Source organism: Saccopteryx leptura, chromosome 7, assembly GCF_036850995.1.
Source record: "Saccopteryx leptura isolate mSacLep1 chromosome 7, mSacLep1_pri_phased_curated, whole genome shotgun sequence".
Classification (NCBI taxonomy): Eukaryota; Metazoa; Chordata; class Mammalia; order Chiroptera; family Emballonuridae; genus Saccopteryx; species Saccopteryx leptura.
This window is the reverse complement of record NC_089509.1, coordinates 6,817,791-6,836,748: the sequence shown is the minus strand read 5'-3', so window position 1 is coordinate 6,836,748 and position 18,958 is coordinate 6,817,791. Positions and strand designations below refer to the sequence as shown.

General features: G+C 38.6%; 1 protein-coding gene across 26 annotated transcripts in view; it reads right to left on the bottom strand.

Annotated features, from left to right (window-relative positions):
• The window catches only part of CLASP1 (cytoplasmic linker associated protein 1), a 275,934-nt gene that overhangs the window by 45,919 nt on the left and 211,057 nt on the right, over positions 1–18,958 (bottom strand). For all 26 annotated transcript variants that reach the window (XM_066345675.1, XM_066345677.1, XM_066345681.1 and 23 more), the window contains 5 exons: positions 18,395–18,558; positions 15,551–15,629; positions 14,427–14,570; positions 3,988–4,131; positions 3,322–3,428 (listed from right to left, as the gene is read on the bottom strand). In XM_066345675.1, coding sequence (XP_066201772.1) covers positions 3,322–3,428; positions 3,988–4,131; positions 14,427–14,570; positions 15,551–15,629; positions 18,395–18,558 — 638 coding nt within the window. The remainder of the gene's footprint in view (positions 1–3,321; positions 3,429–3,987; positions 4,132–14,426; positions 14,571–15,550; positions 15,630–18,394; positions 18,559–18,958) is intronic.

Sequence of the window (18,958 nt, the reverse complement as noted above, 5' to 3'; positions counted from 1 at the left end):
CACCTCAGGCAACCACTTGGATTCCATGAACAGTCTTGATCCTCTGGTGGCATGAACAGAAAACCCACCTGACACTGCCCCTTACTGCTAGTTCACAGTTGACCTAGCCAGCACTATCCTGCCCTGCATTGGAGTGAGGGCCATTGCAACAGTTTTTATCTTCAAGGAAATGGATTTCATGTGATTTCTAAAGCCCACTGCAACTCTGTTTTTCATTTCATATGAATCACACTGGGTAAAATGAGTAAAATATAAATGTGTGTTTAATGGTGAAAAACTGCAGGTCATAACTCTTCTCTCCAAATACCCAGTAGTATTTGTATACTATCTGGGAATAGCAGTAATTCTTCCCTCACAAAGAAACAATGATTAATGGAATGTTTCACAAAAATTTAACCTGTTAGCTATGACTTATCTAACACTACTGGGTTGATAAAAACAATTTTCTCGCTAGTGACTTTTTCTTTTTTTTTAACTACCAAATGAGATTTTTTTTTCTTTCATCATTTTAGAATATTCCCTTATTACTGCCATGATCCAAGTATAGAATTTTGGACAAAAATTAATACCAGTTCATTTTGATACTCAAAATTAGATTAAAAAACAAGTAACAGGTAATTTCTCCTCATAAAAATGAAGTTATTAGTAACATATGGTTGATAAAAAAACGTCAGGTCACAGAAAATAAACGTTTCAAGAACAGTGCTCAAGAAAACAGCTGAGATTATACATGGCAGAACTCATTTACTGACTTCTTAGAAGCTAGTGACCCAACCCAGTCTATTTAACGTAAGAGTTCCTTTTTCCCCCAATTCTCCTGGCAGGAAGCATGCAGCTTTGTTGAGTATGTCCAGCAATACAGTGCTGTCAGGTAGTCTGTCCTCCTTCTGGGCAATTTTAGTTTTGAGAAAAGTCATTTTTCCTAATAAGCACAAAGCTGCCTGAGCCCATCTGGTTAGTTATGCACTGACTGGGGCACAGTATTCAAAAAGGAAAGAAACTATATAACTTAAGTAATTCCCCTAAAGAAAAACTTTTTGACAAAAAAAAAATTGGGGCCATACTTGTACCCTTTGAGATTAAAAATAAATCTCTTCATTTCTTCCACTGAGCTATAACCCTCACAGTAAAAGTTAAATTCAGGCCAATTAAGAATGAATGATGATCAAGAAAAATTTAAATTTCAATACTTTGGGGATCCATGAGATTAATACTTACATAATTCGTACCTCTGATATATTATGCTAGCAGCTCCCAACAATCTTTTAGACTATTAGCACATTTAATGAAATACTTATTTTGAGTTTTACCTTCTGCTAATTACCTAAAGAATGTGCTACCCTAATACTGAAATAATTAAAAGATAAGAAGTTTTATCTTTGTCTTGTGGGAGAACAGATTTCCCATGAATGTTGCAAAGTATCAGTTCTAGACCAAAGCAACAATTTATAGAGAATACAGGTTTTTTTTTATAAAATTCTCCCCATGAAAAAGAGAACTCTATGACTTTACTGTCAACACTGAACCCTGGTAATTTAAGACAAACCATACACTATAAATACAGATATAGATGTTGACATTAAAATTTTTTTGTTGTTGACTTGGTCTTAGTCACACCTGGGGAAAGTTTTCATTAGTTTCTGGACTCAACTGTCTAGTTAGAATAGCCTGCTGAATCATGATAACAACAGATCAAATTTGGCAATATAACATCATACTTTTATCTACTTAAATATAGTACCCAAGGCCTTAGGGTGATACAAACAGTAGGGTATTGTAAGCATACAAAACACTTTGTTTCACTAAGAGAAAATACAAATTTGATATATCTCAAAATATTTATATGATAACCTGAGGGACTGAAGAAAAATTCACTGGTAAGGACAGAGGAATATGGGAGATTCTTTTTAATTTAAAAATCAGAATTTAAAGTCACTTATGTTTTGATTACCTTCCTACTAAAGAAGTAATTCTTCAAGGGAAAATGGCACACTTGCAGTCTTTTCTTATATTTTTAAGATCTTGATGTCAGCAACCCTTAAGACACAGTCCCTTGATTCTTGTTATTAGTGACCCCAAAGATCTGGACTTCTAGTAGACCGGTGTTTTCCAACCACTGGTCCACAAAGAGTTAACCACCCTGATGCTGTATGAAGATCTTGGTCGAATTCTCTTATGTTCAGGGTGATTTCTGCCTTCGTGGTCCCTGAAATAATTCTATTTTCACTGGTCCCCATGTGTAAAAAGGTTGAAAACCAGACAACCCAGCATGTATGACCCTTGCAAATCCAGGCACTGGCTCTTAGAAAAGTCTGGCCTTTAGTCACTACTATGAGTGGCAGCCATGGGGGACTGTACACCTATCAGGAGATCACTAACGCCATCAGCAGACTGCTGAAGGCTCTGGCCAGATGGAGAAGAGTGAAGTAAAGATCCCGAGACAAAGCACTCTTCTCTTCTTCAGTCACTGCCTCAAAGACTCTCTATGGCCAATGTTCATGAGTCTTAAAATGCTGACCCAAGCTCTCAGGTTCTCACCCCCTCCTCCAGAGCAGCATTCTACTTCAAACAAGAGCCCCCAGTGAGAGCAACTATGCCTGGAATAGCCACCAGGCTGGAAAACTACCCAGACTATATGTGGACAGACTCTAGAGAAGTTATAAGGGCCCTGGCCAGTTGGCTCTGTGGATAAAGCATCAGCCCAGTGTGCAGACATCCCAGGTTTGATCCCCAGTCAGAGAAAACATAAGTAACCATCTGCTTCTCTTCTCCTCCCTTTTCCTCTCTCTCTCTTTCCCTCCTGCAGACAGTGGCTTGATAGGTTCGCGCAGCAGCCTGGGGTGCTGAGAATAGCTCAGCTGATTTGAGCATCGGCTCCAGAAGTGGGGCTACTGGGTGGATCCCGTTTGGGTCACATGTGGGAGTCTATCTCCCCTCCTCTCACCTAAAAAAGAATTTATTTAGATGACTAAATACTTTCTTCAAGTGCTATCACTTAAAGAATAGGTGATGAGTTTCTAAATGACTCATACGTGTAAGAGTACTAAATGCAACTTTTTAGTTTCAAAATCTTTAAGGTTCTAGAAAGTGTTTAGAGCTGGAAGAATCTCAGAGAACATTCAGCACAAACTGCTCATTTCACTGTAGATGTTAACTATTATACTTTGCCCAAGATTATCAGTTAAGACTTGGTTGAAGACAAGAATCCATGGTCTCCTGATAGCCATACACTTTTTTGGTATTAAGCTTGGTCTAAAAAGATAAAAATAGCCTAGACAAACGGGTGCTTTAGTTTCTTCACTTCTGTTGAAATGGCATTACCTCGGAGACAGGCCGCCATGGGAACAGTTGGTAGGTGAGGTCAGGGGGCTGGTCCTGCTGCTGGTGTGTCGGGAGGGAGTCCGGCCAATTGTATTGCTCGGAGAGCCCTGGGGCAAAGGCAAAATAAGCATCATTGCTCAACAGCTAAATACAGAATGAATGTGGTCCACTTTTCCCTTGGCCTTTTAACCCACATGTAAACAAATGGGCAAATTTGTACAATCGAGATCATTTTTTTTCTGAATCTTTATGGCTAACTTTAAGTTCTACACAGGGGCAAAAATTGGGTGTGTCATACAGGCATTCCTGAAGTTGAATTACTGATGTCAGTTGTGCTAGAGTAGCAGACACAATTGAGCATTTGTATCTCTACAGTATAAATAAAATAAAATATATATATAAAACTCAATAAATAAATGACTAAATATAAATATTTAACGGATTGAATAATCTAACTTAAGAAAATGGCCATATTTAAATAGCAGGTCCATTCATTCATTGGGAATACGGCAGGATCAAGCCTGGCCTCCCGCCCTTGAGACGCCCACCATCTATTAAAAGAGAACAAGAAAGCTGGCTGTTAGAGCAAGCTCTAGACAAGGGACACGCAGCGGCCATGATCAGTACAAAGGCACCACAGCACAGTACTGAGACCGCAGCACTCACCACACTGGTGTTACTGGAATTCTTAAGGTGGTTATGCAGGAGTTTGGTGGCACCATCCTGGAATGTTTTGGGCAAGGCACCAAGTAACATGGTAAATTCAGGAGTGTTCAATTCAAACAATGAAATGAGCACAATTTGTGCTGCCTAGAAAAAGAAAACATGATTAATTTACGTAATGTACAATAGCATATTCATTAAAATTGTTTTTAAAAGAAAACATTTTTGTATGAGTAAAATACAATAAAAAAAGGACATCTTTACCATAAAAAAAAACCAAACAAAAATAAAGTGCATCTGGAAAAAATATTATCAATTATAAATGTCTGACTTTAATCTGGAAAGTAAGTACTGGTTGCATTTTAGTGCCCTGGCCTCAGATCTCCACAGCACAGTCAGAATAAATTCCTGTAATTTTTCCTGTTGTCTAGAACTAGGAATGAAGCTGGTAAATACATAAATAAAAGAATCAAAAACATTTGTTCACTCTAATAAGTCAGAACTGAACAAGGGCCCCAGTGCCCCCTATAAGGAACAACTTTCTAAACAAGCTATCACTGAGTTATCTTTAGAGATGGCTTTTCCTCATCCCCACTCCCCGTGACAAAAATACCAGAAAAAGACAGAGTTTAAATACATCTGCAAAGCTTCTGCTTTTATACCTATGAACCGAGGAGAGAATCTTTAGAAAGCAAGAATAGACTACAGACTTCCATGGTACAAAGTAAAAACTCACTCTGCTTTTAGAAAACATTCTCCTTTCCTTTCTTATCTGAGACAACACACTGCAAGGCTGCTTGCAATCACCATGGCAGCAAGGTGGGAAAAAGCAATGAACTGATAAAGCAACAGCAGTCAACTGAGACTGGGCCTGCTCCAGCAAGCCACATGCTTTCTACAGCCCTGGTGCAGCGACTGGTAGGCAGAGCTTAAGCACTGTGCCTAAGAAATTATGCAGTTACAAGGGTTGATTTAAAAAAACAAACAAACTATATGTAAGAAAATTTAACTATATGTAAGAAAATTTAAGTACTAGCTGCCATTTCTTACAAATTTCTAAGAGTCAAAAGAAAAAAAACACATTAGAAAAATCTTTTTATTAAAAGCATAAATTTATTTTTCCAAAGACTGCAATTTTTAGGATTGCAGTAATTATTGTGAATATTTTCTCCATGATACATAATATTATCAAAAAATATCTGCTGAGAAGTTCTTTAGAAATAAACACCACAAAACATTTCAATGCTTTTACAATGTGAAAATTAATTCTAGGCAGTTAAATCAAAACTACTATTTATGCCTAGAGAAAGAGAAAAAAAGTCCAAAGACCCAAATGCATTTAATCAAAAATAAAATTATGAATATTTAACTATCAGTAGAATGCTTTTTACAGAGTAATCAAAAAATAACTTGTTCAACATGTCAAAATCATTCTCTACACACAGTAGTGTGTGTGTGACAGTATCTTTTTTTTTCTCTTGACCTCCTATATAGGCATTAGTAACCTTTCCATTCAAATTAAATCACAACAGGCCAGTTACTTTTATGACAGGCCAAAAATATTATAATAACTATAGTAAAATATACATTTCTATATTTCATTATTGAATCTTTCTTAACAAATCATTATCTGGAGGAACTGATTTCACCACCAATTTAATATACTATTAACATGACTTCAACATTTGTGTAAAAGCAAATTCCAACAACCATGCAAAGTAACCTGTGCATTTTAAAAAAACTTTTTATTAGATGTTAGAAAAAAGTGCATGCAGAAAAAAACTGCACTTCAAAGAGAAAGAAGCAGGCTTAATTTTAGCAGGGGAAGAAAATCAATGTTGACCAAAATTTAACAAGAAAGTTTAGGTATTTTTTGTTGTTGTTGACTGAAAATGACATCTGAAAATTATAAAATGGCAGTAATATATTTTTATTTGAATTGTGCCACTGTCTTTACTTCCCAGAGTAACATGATGTCTAATACCACAACCTTATTTAAGGATTTTCATGAAGCAAATTATAAAATAGGTGGGATCTTTCAGGAACAGGAAGCCTATCAGATGACAGGCTTAGAAATGACTAATTCATAACTACTTCACTTCAGTGACTCAGTAATGTGGGAAAAGAAAGTGTAGTAGACTTTCACTTTGCCCACTAATGAACCTTCTCTCAATTATCCAAAAGTTGAATTTAGATAAGAAATCAAACAGAAAGAGAATTTTGAAAATATAACTGGATGGACAAATGGTACATGCGTGTGATTTATACATATAAATGAATGATTTATTTTTACATTTTCCAAAGTATAAAATGCTTATTGCTTTATGTAGTTTTCAAAAGTCTCCCTTTGGCTTGAAGCTGTTTTCAAAGTAAAATATTTTTCCAATGAGATTCAAGCTCCAGAAATGGATAAAAGTGTCATTTAAATATATTATTTTTAAAAGATTTTACATCAAAGTTTTAAAAGGAATGTGAGTATATGGTCCTAAGATCTTTTATCTACAACCCTGTGTTAGTGTAAAGTCAGAATACTAGAATTCAAGGAAAAAACCAGGCTATATTCATCATTACAATCAATATGCTCTCATTGAAGGAATCATTTCAAATGTAGGGGTGAACTGGAGAACCATTTTTAAAAAGCCCGGCATAGCTCATGTCCAGGAATGAACCAAGTGGAGTATGTTCTTGTCCCATCTTTGAACGACTGCCTTTCACAAAAGGCACTAAGTAGCCAAACAAAACACTCAAGAGTGCTGCAGATTTTTTCTAATGACCTCTAGGGTAATTTATTGTGAAGATCAAATAACAAAAAGAAATGGTTCCCATTCACGCCTCTCTCTATGAATTTAGGGGAATAAGGGTAATGGGTTCTTCAAAGGTGACTGCTACTTTTAGAAAAGAACTCCCAGGGTATCAACTGCTTTGGAAGCTGTGTACTTTACAGCAGAAAATAATCCTCTGGACAAGAGAGAATTAAGCTTTGACAAATGCTTCAGTGTTGGTAATTAACCAGGGAAAACTTAAACTTTGGGAGAAACAGGAGTTTGCTGATTTATTAAAAGCAACTATTACTGTTCCCTTCAGACTGTCATTAAAATTGCTTTAGGAAATCAACAAAGAGAAGGTATTTCAAAACCTTCAGACATTTATTTAGACTCTGTCCTTTATTGTTCCATTAAGATAGGGTAGAGGCCTTGGCCGTTTGGCTCAGTGGTAGAGCGTTGGTCTGGTGTGCAGGAGTCCCGGGTTCGATTCCCGGCCAGGGCACACAGGAGAAGCGCCCGTCTGCTTCTCCACCCCTCCCCCTCTCCTTACTCTCTGTCTCTCTCTTCCCCTCCCACAGCCATGGCTTCATTGGAGCAAAAAGTTGGCTAGGGCGCTGAGGATGCCTCTATGGCCTCTGCCTCAGGCGATAGAATGGCTCTGGTTGCAACAGAGCAATGCCCCACACGGGCAGAGCATCGCCCCCTGGTGGGCATGCTGGGTGGATCCTGGTTGGGTGCATGCGGGAGTCTGACTGCCTCCCTGTTTCCAACTTCAGAAAAATACAAAAACAAACAAACAAACAAACAAAAAAATAGGGTAGAAGTCTGCATTCAATGTGGTTATCTCTTTGGGAAGGGAGTTAATCACAAAAACATATCAAAACACAAATATTTACACAGCCACAAACACAGTCACATAGAATTATATTAATTTTAGGTTTCTTTAAAATCTTCTGTGTCTTCACAAAGGTAATCAGTTTTAAAATACTAAAGAACAAACAGCAAAGTATCTTTTTCAAATAAATGGTTTTAAATCTTCCTGTTCACAATTTTCTTCCAAGTTTCTTTCTCCAAGCCCAGAGCAGGCTGAAGCTGACCTAGAGTGCAAGTCCTCACCTACACGACTACACTGATGCAGGGAATGACAACCACAGAGATGGCAGGTGTAAGCAGAGAGAAGAAGCATTGCTTAGCCACAGTCATTGCAAGCTGTAAAAGCATTTAGCTTCTTTAATAAAATCACCTACATACATAACATAAAAGCTAATATTAAGAAGAAGAATAGTAACTGTCCGTTTTAAACCTCAGTCATTTGCCAGGACTCAAACAATCCAAGTCCTTTCTAGGAGGAGCAGTCGTCTTGTTCTATGAGATGAAATAAGATCAGAGAGACAGTCATGGTTAAGCTGAGACACAGATCTTATTCAACAGTAAAATCCTTAGCTTTCAGTAGGCTATGCTGCCTATCTATAATCAAGAGGCATAAATTTTTTTCAATTTTTGAAATTTCAACTTTCAAAGCCTATTAATATACTTTTCCTGCTCCAGGAAATAGCCTCTTTGTCCTTTCTAGATATTTTGCCATCCTTTCATTTCCCACACTTTTCAAAAACAGTTGGGGGCTAAAATTTGTTACTGCCTCTGACAAAGTAGATGCTAAATGTTAGGAATCACACATGATAAGCAAACATACAGGGATTCCGAATCCTAAAACTGAAATACATCATTCAAAATTCTGTCATTACCATATTCCCTTTGATGAGAAAAAAAAAATCTTTCTAATTCCAGAAAAAAATTTGGTTTTCAATTTGTTTTTTAACAGCAGCAACAAAACCAAAACAACCCTCAAACAGTAACAGCAAGAACTACATCAGCAAAGGTAGCAATATTTAGCTATGTTTTTATATTCTTTATTGCAATCAGTCCGCCCAATAATGCCTAAAGCAAGTATTGTCATTTTTATTTTACAAACAATACACAGGAAATAAGAGGTTAAAATACTTAGTTATGCCACTGAAAAGTGGCAGAGCAGAAGTCAAAGGGAGGTCAAACTTGAGAATCCACTCTCTACTGTTACTGCATTCTATTACCTTAACACAAACACAGTGCATTGAGAAAGGTCTTGTATACTTCTGTTTAGTCTGGTCAACACTAGTGAGGACTCCCATGCTAGAAACATGAAGACACTTCCTTTGGGAGCAGAGCAGACGAGGTCAAGTCTGAGTGGGCTTTCTCATTTAGTCCTAGTTAGTCTCTGCACTGTAAGGACAGTGGCTTGTGTTCTCTCATTGTGGTTATACATCTTTCCTCTTTTTAAAAACATCCTATTATTTAAATACCTCTCCCTCCAACACAAAACACTCAAAACACTTTGTAAAAAGGGAAACAAAATATTTAAAATGATGAAGTCAAATATCAGAGCTGTATCAGCTTCATACATTTCTGAAGTGTCTTCCCAAATAGGACCTTACAGGCATGGAGAATGAATTACATTGTCTGCGAACTTCCCAGTATTGTTTGCATAAAATTAATACTCTCCAGGGATGTGGCCAATGTGAAAGTTTACTGCACAGATTTCAGACTGAAAGGCTTTTCTAGTACTCAGATGATACCCTCACTCTACTTTTATGAAATTAAAGAAGGACAACAGAAGAACTTAGTTCACGATCATGAAGTGCTTTTAGATCACTGTAAAGTCAGTGGCCAGGGCTGCCATCACAGCAGCCTGGCCCATGCAGGTTCGCATTGGATTCAGACAGTCGGTAAAGAAACAATGGAGCCAAAAACTGATAGGCCATTTTCTTTAATTCTAGCTTGTACCCGGCGGGCAAGTAAAAATACACACTGGGCTCCAAAACCCACTCACATTCAGTGCTCATAAGCCACTGACTTATCCGAGTTTCCTAGAATCAAAAGTTTCTAGATCACCAGCCTTATTCTCCTCAGTTCCCCATCTCCTTCCTTATCCCAGATACAAACTCTGCACAAACTGGCATCTCACTCAGCACTCCGCCATTTTGGCTGCTTCTCCTGGCCTACTCCACGGGGCCTCCTTCTGCTCTCTGCTCTGCTCCCTCTGCTCTCTCATGCTAATCATCCCAGGAACCAAGAGAGCAAGCTCCAGCTCCGTCCCCATTTTATATAGCTTTACAACCTCTAATCCAATATACAAAACAGGGAAGTCTCCAATACAAAGTCACTTCTCCGAGGCATGATTGGATTGTACCACCCCACATCAAAAAGGGTGGGAAAGGCTTAATCCCAAAACCAAGCCCCAGGCTACAAGGATTCTTAACACACATTAATATCACCTGGGCGACGGCCTCACATGGGCAGCGCCATTTTTAACAAAGTGAGAATACATTTTATCTGCCCAACAATCACCAAGATTTCCCTAACACTTAACATACCTTTTAATAACTCTGTAAATAAAAGAGGCCAAATATATATTTATTTAAAAGAAACAGGTAAGAGTATCTTTAGTGAATTAAATTATCCATATAAAAATAACCTATTTTATTTTTTTTACAACTTTAAGATGATAATGACAATTTCAGATGTTAGAACGGAGTAATAATCACAATTTCTAAATACTGTATCTTTATTTAGCTGCTACATTCCTTTAGATAATCTTTCAAATACATCTCAAATTCTTGGGTAAGACAGCTGCATCACCTACAATAGCATCTATATTAATATGAATGTACAATAGGTGATATATCAAAACAGAAAGTGAATGTTCAGGAAGAATTCACTTGCCGTGCACTGGTGTGTGGGTAAATAGTTATAGGACAACAGAATTCATATTTGAATACCGAGCTTTAATACAGCTATTTGAATCAAATCAACAGCTTTACTAGGCAGTGCTGGGTATATATAAATGAAAGCCAACACAGATGGTTCTCAAAGAGCAAAGCTGCATATGCTAAGTTGAACCTTATCACAATTAGCACACTTAGTTTAAAAAGCTCTACATTTAAGAAAAAGCTAAGGAACTACCAAAGAACTATGGGAGATTACTGCCAACCCAGTTGGTAACTCAGAAAGCCCAAGATTCCCATGCCCTGCTATATAAACCCGGCACAGTCCTCCTCCAGAGTAAGTGGAGCTGTGACTTTCGGACTGTCACTCCATAATTGCTACATGGCAGAGGGATTGTTCAGGTTAAGTGAGATCAGCTGTTCATCACACTGAGGCTCTCTTCATATGCTGAGCTGCTTCCCTCTTGCTGCTTTCAAGATTCTCTCTCTGTCTTTACTTTCAATAGTTTTATTATGATGTATGTAGATGTGGAGCTCTAAATCCTACTTGGAATTTGAGGAGCTGCTTAGATGTATAGATTGATGTTTTTCATCAAATTTGGGACATTATTTCTTCAAATATTCTCCTGCTGGCTTTAAGGAAGCACATTGCCATGCTGTGGAGACGACCATGTGACAGATGACAAGTAGCACCTGCGAGCTGAGATCGCCCCCTCTTGACAGCCAGCAAGAAAGCAGGCACCTCAGCCCTACATCTGTAAGGAACTGGATCTGGCCAAGACCCAGCAAGGTGGAAGAGGAGCAACGCCTCAGAGGAGATCAAAGACCCAGACAGCACCTTGACTCAGTCCAGAAAGAACTCACACAGAGGACCTAGAGAACACATGTCAGACTCCTGAGCCACAAAACTGTGAGATAATACAATTGTATAGTTTTGAGCTGCTAAGTTTGTGGTAAATTGTTGTGTAAGAGAAAACTAATACTGATACCAAAGAGGACAACTTCCAGAACTGATTTTGAAAATAATGGCTTCAAAATATTACTTGAAATCAGGTAACTTCTCTTTGGGTATTTATCATTAATTCATTCAGAGTATTTATTTAATGCCAGCTGGTTCCTATAGGTATAGTACTAGGTTCTTGAACATACCAGGTAAAGAAGGGGAGATAGCCTGACCTGTGGTGGTGCAGAGGATAAAGCGGAGACCTGAAATGCTGAGGTCGCCGGTTCGAAGCCCTGGGCTTGCCTGGTCAAGGCACATATGGGAGTTGGTGCTTCCTGCTCCTCCCCCCTTCTCTCTCTCTTTCTCTCCCTCTCTAAAAATAAATAAATAAATATTTTTAAAAAAAGAAAAAAGAAAAAAAAAAGAAGGGGAGATAGGTGTGGAAGGCCCTGAAGAACGGCCAGGCCTGGTCCTGAAGATACTGAGGATCCAGGCTGGGCACCAAAAGAAGTAGTGGCAACCAGGGCAGACCACATCAGTGCTCTGTATGACTTGAGATTCAATCCCAGGGCAATCATCTAAAATAATGGTCTCAATTCTGTATATTGAAAACTAGCCAAGAACAGGGGAACCCCAATCAGACACAAAACAATGTCTGAGCTCTACTCTATACCAATTAAGTCAAATTACCAAGGGGGAGGAAGAGCCTAGGTATCCAGGTTGGTTTTCACTGCAGCCAGAACTGAGAACTACTGATGTAAAAGCTTTCAAATTCCTCTGAAGATCAAAATTTACTGTCCCAAAACCTGGTTTGAAGCTGGTCTGAAGGAGAGATGCTAAGCAGCCCTCACAACGGAGAAGGGGAGGGAGAAAGGGAAGGGGAAGAAGGAGAGCGAGGGCAAACATCAGACGCAGACGCCTGTGGAGACCAGGCTTTGTGAAAGGCACTGAATGATCCAAAATAACTGAAATTAGGTGGTGAAGATCACACAGTAGATGAACCCTGTGACTACTGGCAATAAATGTAATATCCTAACGATACTTGACTTAGCTAGTATTTAAAAAAAAAAAGGTTGAATGTTTTGGAGCCCCATGTTAGATAAATCAATGAAAAAGTTTCTGTAATGTCCTGATTAGAAAAGTTAGGACAATAAACCTTAGTTCACATTTTTAATGTGCATGTCCAGAGAAAATGGACATTATGTTCCAAAATAGTTGCTCCCAGACAGGCTCTAATCACAATACTGGCAAGTCTACAGAATGTTTCAGGAGGGAATATGTAACATTCAATTACAAAAGCACATATTCACAGACACACACACCGTGTTATGACTAAAGATAGAAGGCTGCACTGGAGGAGTCTGTGTTTATTTACTGGTTGATCTTGTGCACTTGAAAATTACAACAGAAATACCTGTTTTTGACCTATAAACCCTCCAAATCATTCCACCACCTTCTACTGTCCCCGGTAATCCAAGCTGGCTCAACAGTTAAAATAAAAGTGAGCAGTAAAATGCTCCTTCGATAATGCTGAGAAATTTTACAAAAGGATCACAAATCAAAATTATTATTATCAGAATAACAATTTAAAGTGTGTAAGATTTGCCCCATTCCTTTGACCTTGAACAACTTAGTTTATAACTGTATTGCTATACAAGGAATTCAAGAAGCATATAGACTATGACCCTTCCAAAGAAACCTTTTAGATAATTCTACAATTCTTCCTGAGTTCCTAAGAGAAGGAGCTAAGTGTTTATTTATTTGCGTTTGGAAATATACCAACCTTACTAACTATACTGCTCACAAAAATTAGGGGATATTTTATCGCTTTATATTCATTTTGAAATATCTCTTAATTTTTGTGAGCAGTATATTTGTTGGAATCACTCTTTCCTTCTTCCCTGCCTGGACCCACGAGATCCACAAGAACAAAGGACAGCGGTAGCAATGGCCGTAGAAAGAGGGCAGCACTGAAGACAACATGCAACTTCCATGATCACACACAAATAAGTAAAATTAAGTGTTTTTAGTCTGGAAGCAGGAATTGGGCTTTTAAAAGTACTTTCATATAAAGACTAGTTAGTTTACATATAAAGAGAACAATAGCTACATGTGTAATTTAAGCAGAGAAGAACATGACACTGACAGAAAGAGAATAGAAACAGCAAACACAGTAACACTTGATATTTGTTTTGTGCTTATAATGTGTCAGGAATTGGTTAAAGGTTCTACATATACTAATTAATCTTTGTAATAGTCGGAGGAAGAACACTACCTAATAAGAGATATAATGTATCCTGTGCACTTTACTTAACATGCCATTTCAGAATAAAGTAGCCAATGTTTTCCTTCAGGGGCTTAAAACACAACAACAAAACACCACAGTGGTATTTAGGGAGTCTCACCGCACTCCCCAAATCAGAGTGTGTCCTAAGTGTGGTGCAAAATTAGAAGTTTTTGTGTTCTTTTTAAATTTAAGAATTCATTATTATCTTTAGCAAATTTTCAACCACATTTTACTATTAGACACCTTACAGCCAGGTAGCCTTGCACCTGCAATTCTATCTTCAAAGTATACTGCTCACAAAAATTAGGGGATATTTCAAAATGAATATGAAGCTATAAAATATCCCCTACTTTTTATGAGAAGTACACATATCACAAAACTAATTTAAGGAAAATCAAAATCCTTGTAAGAGACACTAAATGACTAGTGCTTTCACATTAAAAACATAGATGCCTAAGAACACCATGCACTCATCCTACAAGATTTCAGATTTTCAATTTAACTTCCGGAGACTGGAACAAGGCGGGGCTGGAGAGAGAAGGTAAGGGGCAAGGGCCGACCAAGCCTTGGTTTTCTCAGAAAGGGAGTGACATGTAGACATGCGCCAGTGTCTTGATGAAGTTCTCTGCCTCGCACGCGAGGCATAGTCTGTCATTAAAGCTGCACCGTAGCGCTCGTGGACATACCTTTCTCACATCTGAGCTCTTTGGTTCTGTTGTCCAAGTTATAATTCTAGAAACAGCAAGCCTGGTCTCACTAGAGTTTATAAAATCTGTTGGGTCCATCTGCCTGGCAAGAGACTCAATGTATTTCAGGATTGCAACTTTGACCTGAAAGATCCAATAATGATAAACATTAAGCATACCTTATAAACCTTTTAACAGCGCTCTTAACTGGTAACCAGAGAAAAGTAAACACTATTAAAGGGACAGCCCCTTTCCCCTGGATTTAGGTCCCACATGGAGTCAGCATCCACAGGATAGACATAGGAAACCACTGAGAGGTAGCAGGGACAGAGAACACTGCAACGGAACGCTCATTTCCAGAGCGCCAAGCTCACAGAGGAGGCGTGCTCTGCTCCCCACGCATGCTGCAGGACACTCACATGATGGGAGCCCATGTGGGGAGCCCATGGGATGTCCAGCTCTGCCACTGACCGGAGTGCCAAGTGCAACGCTGTCGCTAGTTTTGTTTTGAGACATCCTAGGCCTTACAAGGTAGCATGTTCAGTCATCAAGCTGATTATCTGCCCTAACTTTTCCACTGATGTCTCAACTGGTTTTGATCACAGGAGAAAAGGGGTATTATTGACTGGGTCTATCCTAAAACCCCAACAAAAGTTTAATGATCAAAGAACAAATTATGTACATAACCTAATTCAAATGAACACATATCTTCCCTTCAATGTAGGCTTATTGATTACAAGTTTGATTTTACAACAACATGTAACAAGTAATTTCCATGTATTAGAATGTTAATATTTTTTAAAATTCTGATTTTCTAAATATTGTGAAAGAGTAGTAATATCCAAATGTTGGTAAGGATGTGGAACAACTAGAAATCTGATACACTGACGGTAGAAATATAATACAACCACGCTTTAATATATAGTTTAAAATAAAACTAAACATATGCCTTCCCAAAAAATTAGCAATTTCTCTACTGGGTTCTGAACCAAAAGAGATGAAAACATGCCCAGAAAGAGGTGGTCAAGAAACGCTCACATACTTACTCATGACAATCAAATACAAGTCATGTGTAAAAAAAATTGACTTCTAGAGGTGAATTGTAATGACAAATCGTTACCAACCTTGAGGTTAGGAGTCTGAGTTTGATCCACAATAAATCTCATCAAAATGTTAAATTGTTGATCAAATGGAAAGGAGTCTCTGGGTTAAAAACAACAATAAAAAGAACAAAGTGCTTGTTTTTAAAGACAAATTTATAACAAAAATAATGTAAAACCATATAAAAATAAAAATATGCTGTTGTTGATTAATATGTATAAAAGCAAGCCTGTTCACAATTTTAAACAGTACTTTAAGAAAAAGAAAAATCTTGTTAAACATACCAAAATACACACTAAACTTACCTTGAGTATGATATTTTAAAATTAACACTAAGTGCCCTGGAAGGTTGGCTCAGTAGATAGTTTTGGCCTGGCATGCGGACGTCCCAGGTTCTGTCCCCAATCAGGGCAACCTGAGAAGCGACCATTTGCTTCTCTTCCCCTCCCTCTCTCACTGCTTTCTCTTGCAGCCAGCTCGACTGGTTCAAATATTGGCCCCAGACAGGGGTTGCCGGGTGGATCCTGGTCGAGGCACATGCGAGGGTCTCTTTCTCCCCTCCTCTCACTTAAAAAAAATTTAACACTAAGCGATATACTATTAAGGAAGAGATTCTAGGGATCTGCTCAACTCTCCACCTATCTCTCTTAAATACTGCTTCCCTGAAAAACACTGCCAATCTCCAAAGTGTATTTTTACATCCTGCTCACACCACCTGTAGTTGACTGTGCTTGCCCTAACTACATCGTCCTCCTTGGTCCCAGCTCGGTAAGTACTCATGATCCCTACTTGGTAGATCAGAAGAAGAGCGCCCGTGGGATACTCAGCAAGGAAAACCCACTTTCAGCAATAAAACATACCCAGAGGCCTGGGGGCCCTAGAAGCCCCTCTCCTGCTCCATTTCTTACCTGTTACTGATCCCATTCCTCTAGTCATCTCACATCGCTGGTTCCACTGAGTAACCCTGAGGGCTCCTGGCTAGCAGAGCCATGCTCCCCACCCCCCCCAGTACAATGCAGCCATTACTAGCACCAGTGTGAGACTGCACAACAGAGCCCATGTAGCAAGGCAGGCACACCTGCCGGGCTAACGGGAAGGATAACGCAGTACAAATATTTATTACAGCTGAGGCTGAGCGACTACACTGCTGTGGAATCTCTCAGAGATTTTTCTCAATCTACTGAAGCACAGTAAAAAGAAAAAGGATGCAGGTTCAAAACTATAAAATCACAGGAAGATGTGAAATTTAAACAAAATAACGTAAGAAAATAGGAAAGTGTGTGGCACATTCTAGGTTCTAATACTACCAGCATTATAATTACTAATAAGAAATAAACTTGACCCAACAGCACATCTCTTACTACTGTATTTATGTACATTCAGGGAGCTATGAGGACCACTTTTGGAAGCAAAGCACACTTCAGTATGCATGATTCAAGTGACTTAGGCTATAAAGAAACAAGATCCACAAACCACACACAACATGCCTCTCCTCTTCCCTGCAGCAAGTAACTGATGTGTTTGGCCAAGAAAGGTGCCTTTTGTCAGGCCTGAAGCCAGGACAGTGAGGGGGATGGGCAAGCAGGTCCACCACTTGGGACAGCAGTCTGTCAGTGCTGCCTGAGCCCAGAGAAGCCCCAGCAGTTTCACATCTCAGCCGCCAAAGGAAAGCAGACAGTGAACATGCTTCAGAGACTCAGACAGCGAGAACAGGGTTCTAAAGGGAAGAAGCATCCAAGAAAACTTAACAGAAGAAAATAATAGTTGTCTTAATCATCAACAGTCAAATATATCATCACAATATTCCTGCCACCCCTAAAATTATGAAATGGCCCTTCTCCTTCATAAATTCACTGAAATTAGTCAAGTGACCTAGCGGCCAAGTCTGGCTCACAAATGTTTTATTTGGTTTTCACAGCGTCACACACAAAATCCTCAAATGTGTTGCCTTAATCCACATTTCTGACTTTCCCTGACAAGTCTGGTGCCACCAGGCCCATGTTCCAACACAGCCACACTGACCGCATCTCCCCAAGTCACCCACAACCCTCCCCTTTATCCCCTTCCCCCATTAGTACAAGCTGGACCGACTAGCCCTTATAGCCAACGTCCTAGAAATTCACTGCTATACTCATGTACAGGAACGGTCCCTAATTCCGACTTCTGTGTGAACACTTAAAAAAAAGGCACCAAACCCACAGAAACAGTGTGTGGAAGAGATATTGTCAGTGGTTAAGAGATGGAAAAAATGAGGAGATGTTGGTCAAAGGGTACAAATTTCCAGCTATAACATGAATACATTCTGGGGATCTAATGTACAGTGTGGTAATTATAGTTAACAATACCGTATTACACACTTAAAAGTAGCTAAAAGAATAGACTTTAGATATTCTCAACATCACCAGAGGAGGATTTAATGGCAGGCGCACCGGGCATGCACCCTGGGCCCCAACTTCTGAAGGGCCCCACAAAAACCCAACTTTACACTTTTTTCTAATGACACCAAGTTTGGTTTCATATGTGTAATTTTAACATTAATAGTACACAATATTTTTACTTATTTAAAAATATGATTAACATGTATTTTTACTTTCCCTGTCTCTCTCTCTTTTTTAAGGGGCCCAATATTTTCTTCTGCACCCGGGGCCTCAACCAACCCTAATCCGCCTCTGAACATCACCTCAATTTAAAAAAAAAAAAAAGTAAAATAATTATGTTATATAAAGGAAGTGTTAATTAACACTGTGGTAATCATTTATCAATATGTTCATGTACCAAAATCATGTTGTACACTTTAAAGTTACACAATGTTCTACGCAATTATATCTTCAAAGCTGGGAGGAAGTGGCTCGCCCCCAAACACTTACCGCGTAACATCCAGAGCCTTCTGAACTTTCGCTTGTACAGATCCAAGTAAATCTGCTCCCATTTTCTTAAGTAATTGTGTGAGAAGAACGAAAAGCCAGTCTTGCAAGTCATCCTTATGAATTATTATAAAATCAACAAGAGTCTCCAAAAACATACTGAAGACCTGAAAACAAAGGAAAACTGAATGTTTAACAAACTTAGTTCATAATTTTCTCCAAAATCTCCAAAGCATTAAAAAAACTTATACTGGCTTTGCCTAGTCTCTTACAACTTAGGTTAACACTGTTAACAACTGATCACAATACAGGAGACAAATGTATTATAAAGAAAATAAAGGAAAAAGACTTGGAACTTACTCTCTGATGGGAATTCCACCGCAAACCAGGCCATGCAACAAAACAAATTCCATGTTAGTCCAGAGTCAATTAATACAGTCTTCATGCATTTTCTTCAAGACCTGCAATGGCTATAAACTGATCTCATATGCTCATATGCATCCTTCCTCAACATGCCTTTAAAACTCAGTACAGAGGAAAAACTGCTGAAAAGTATCGGTTTATTTA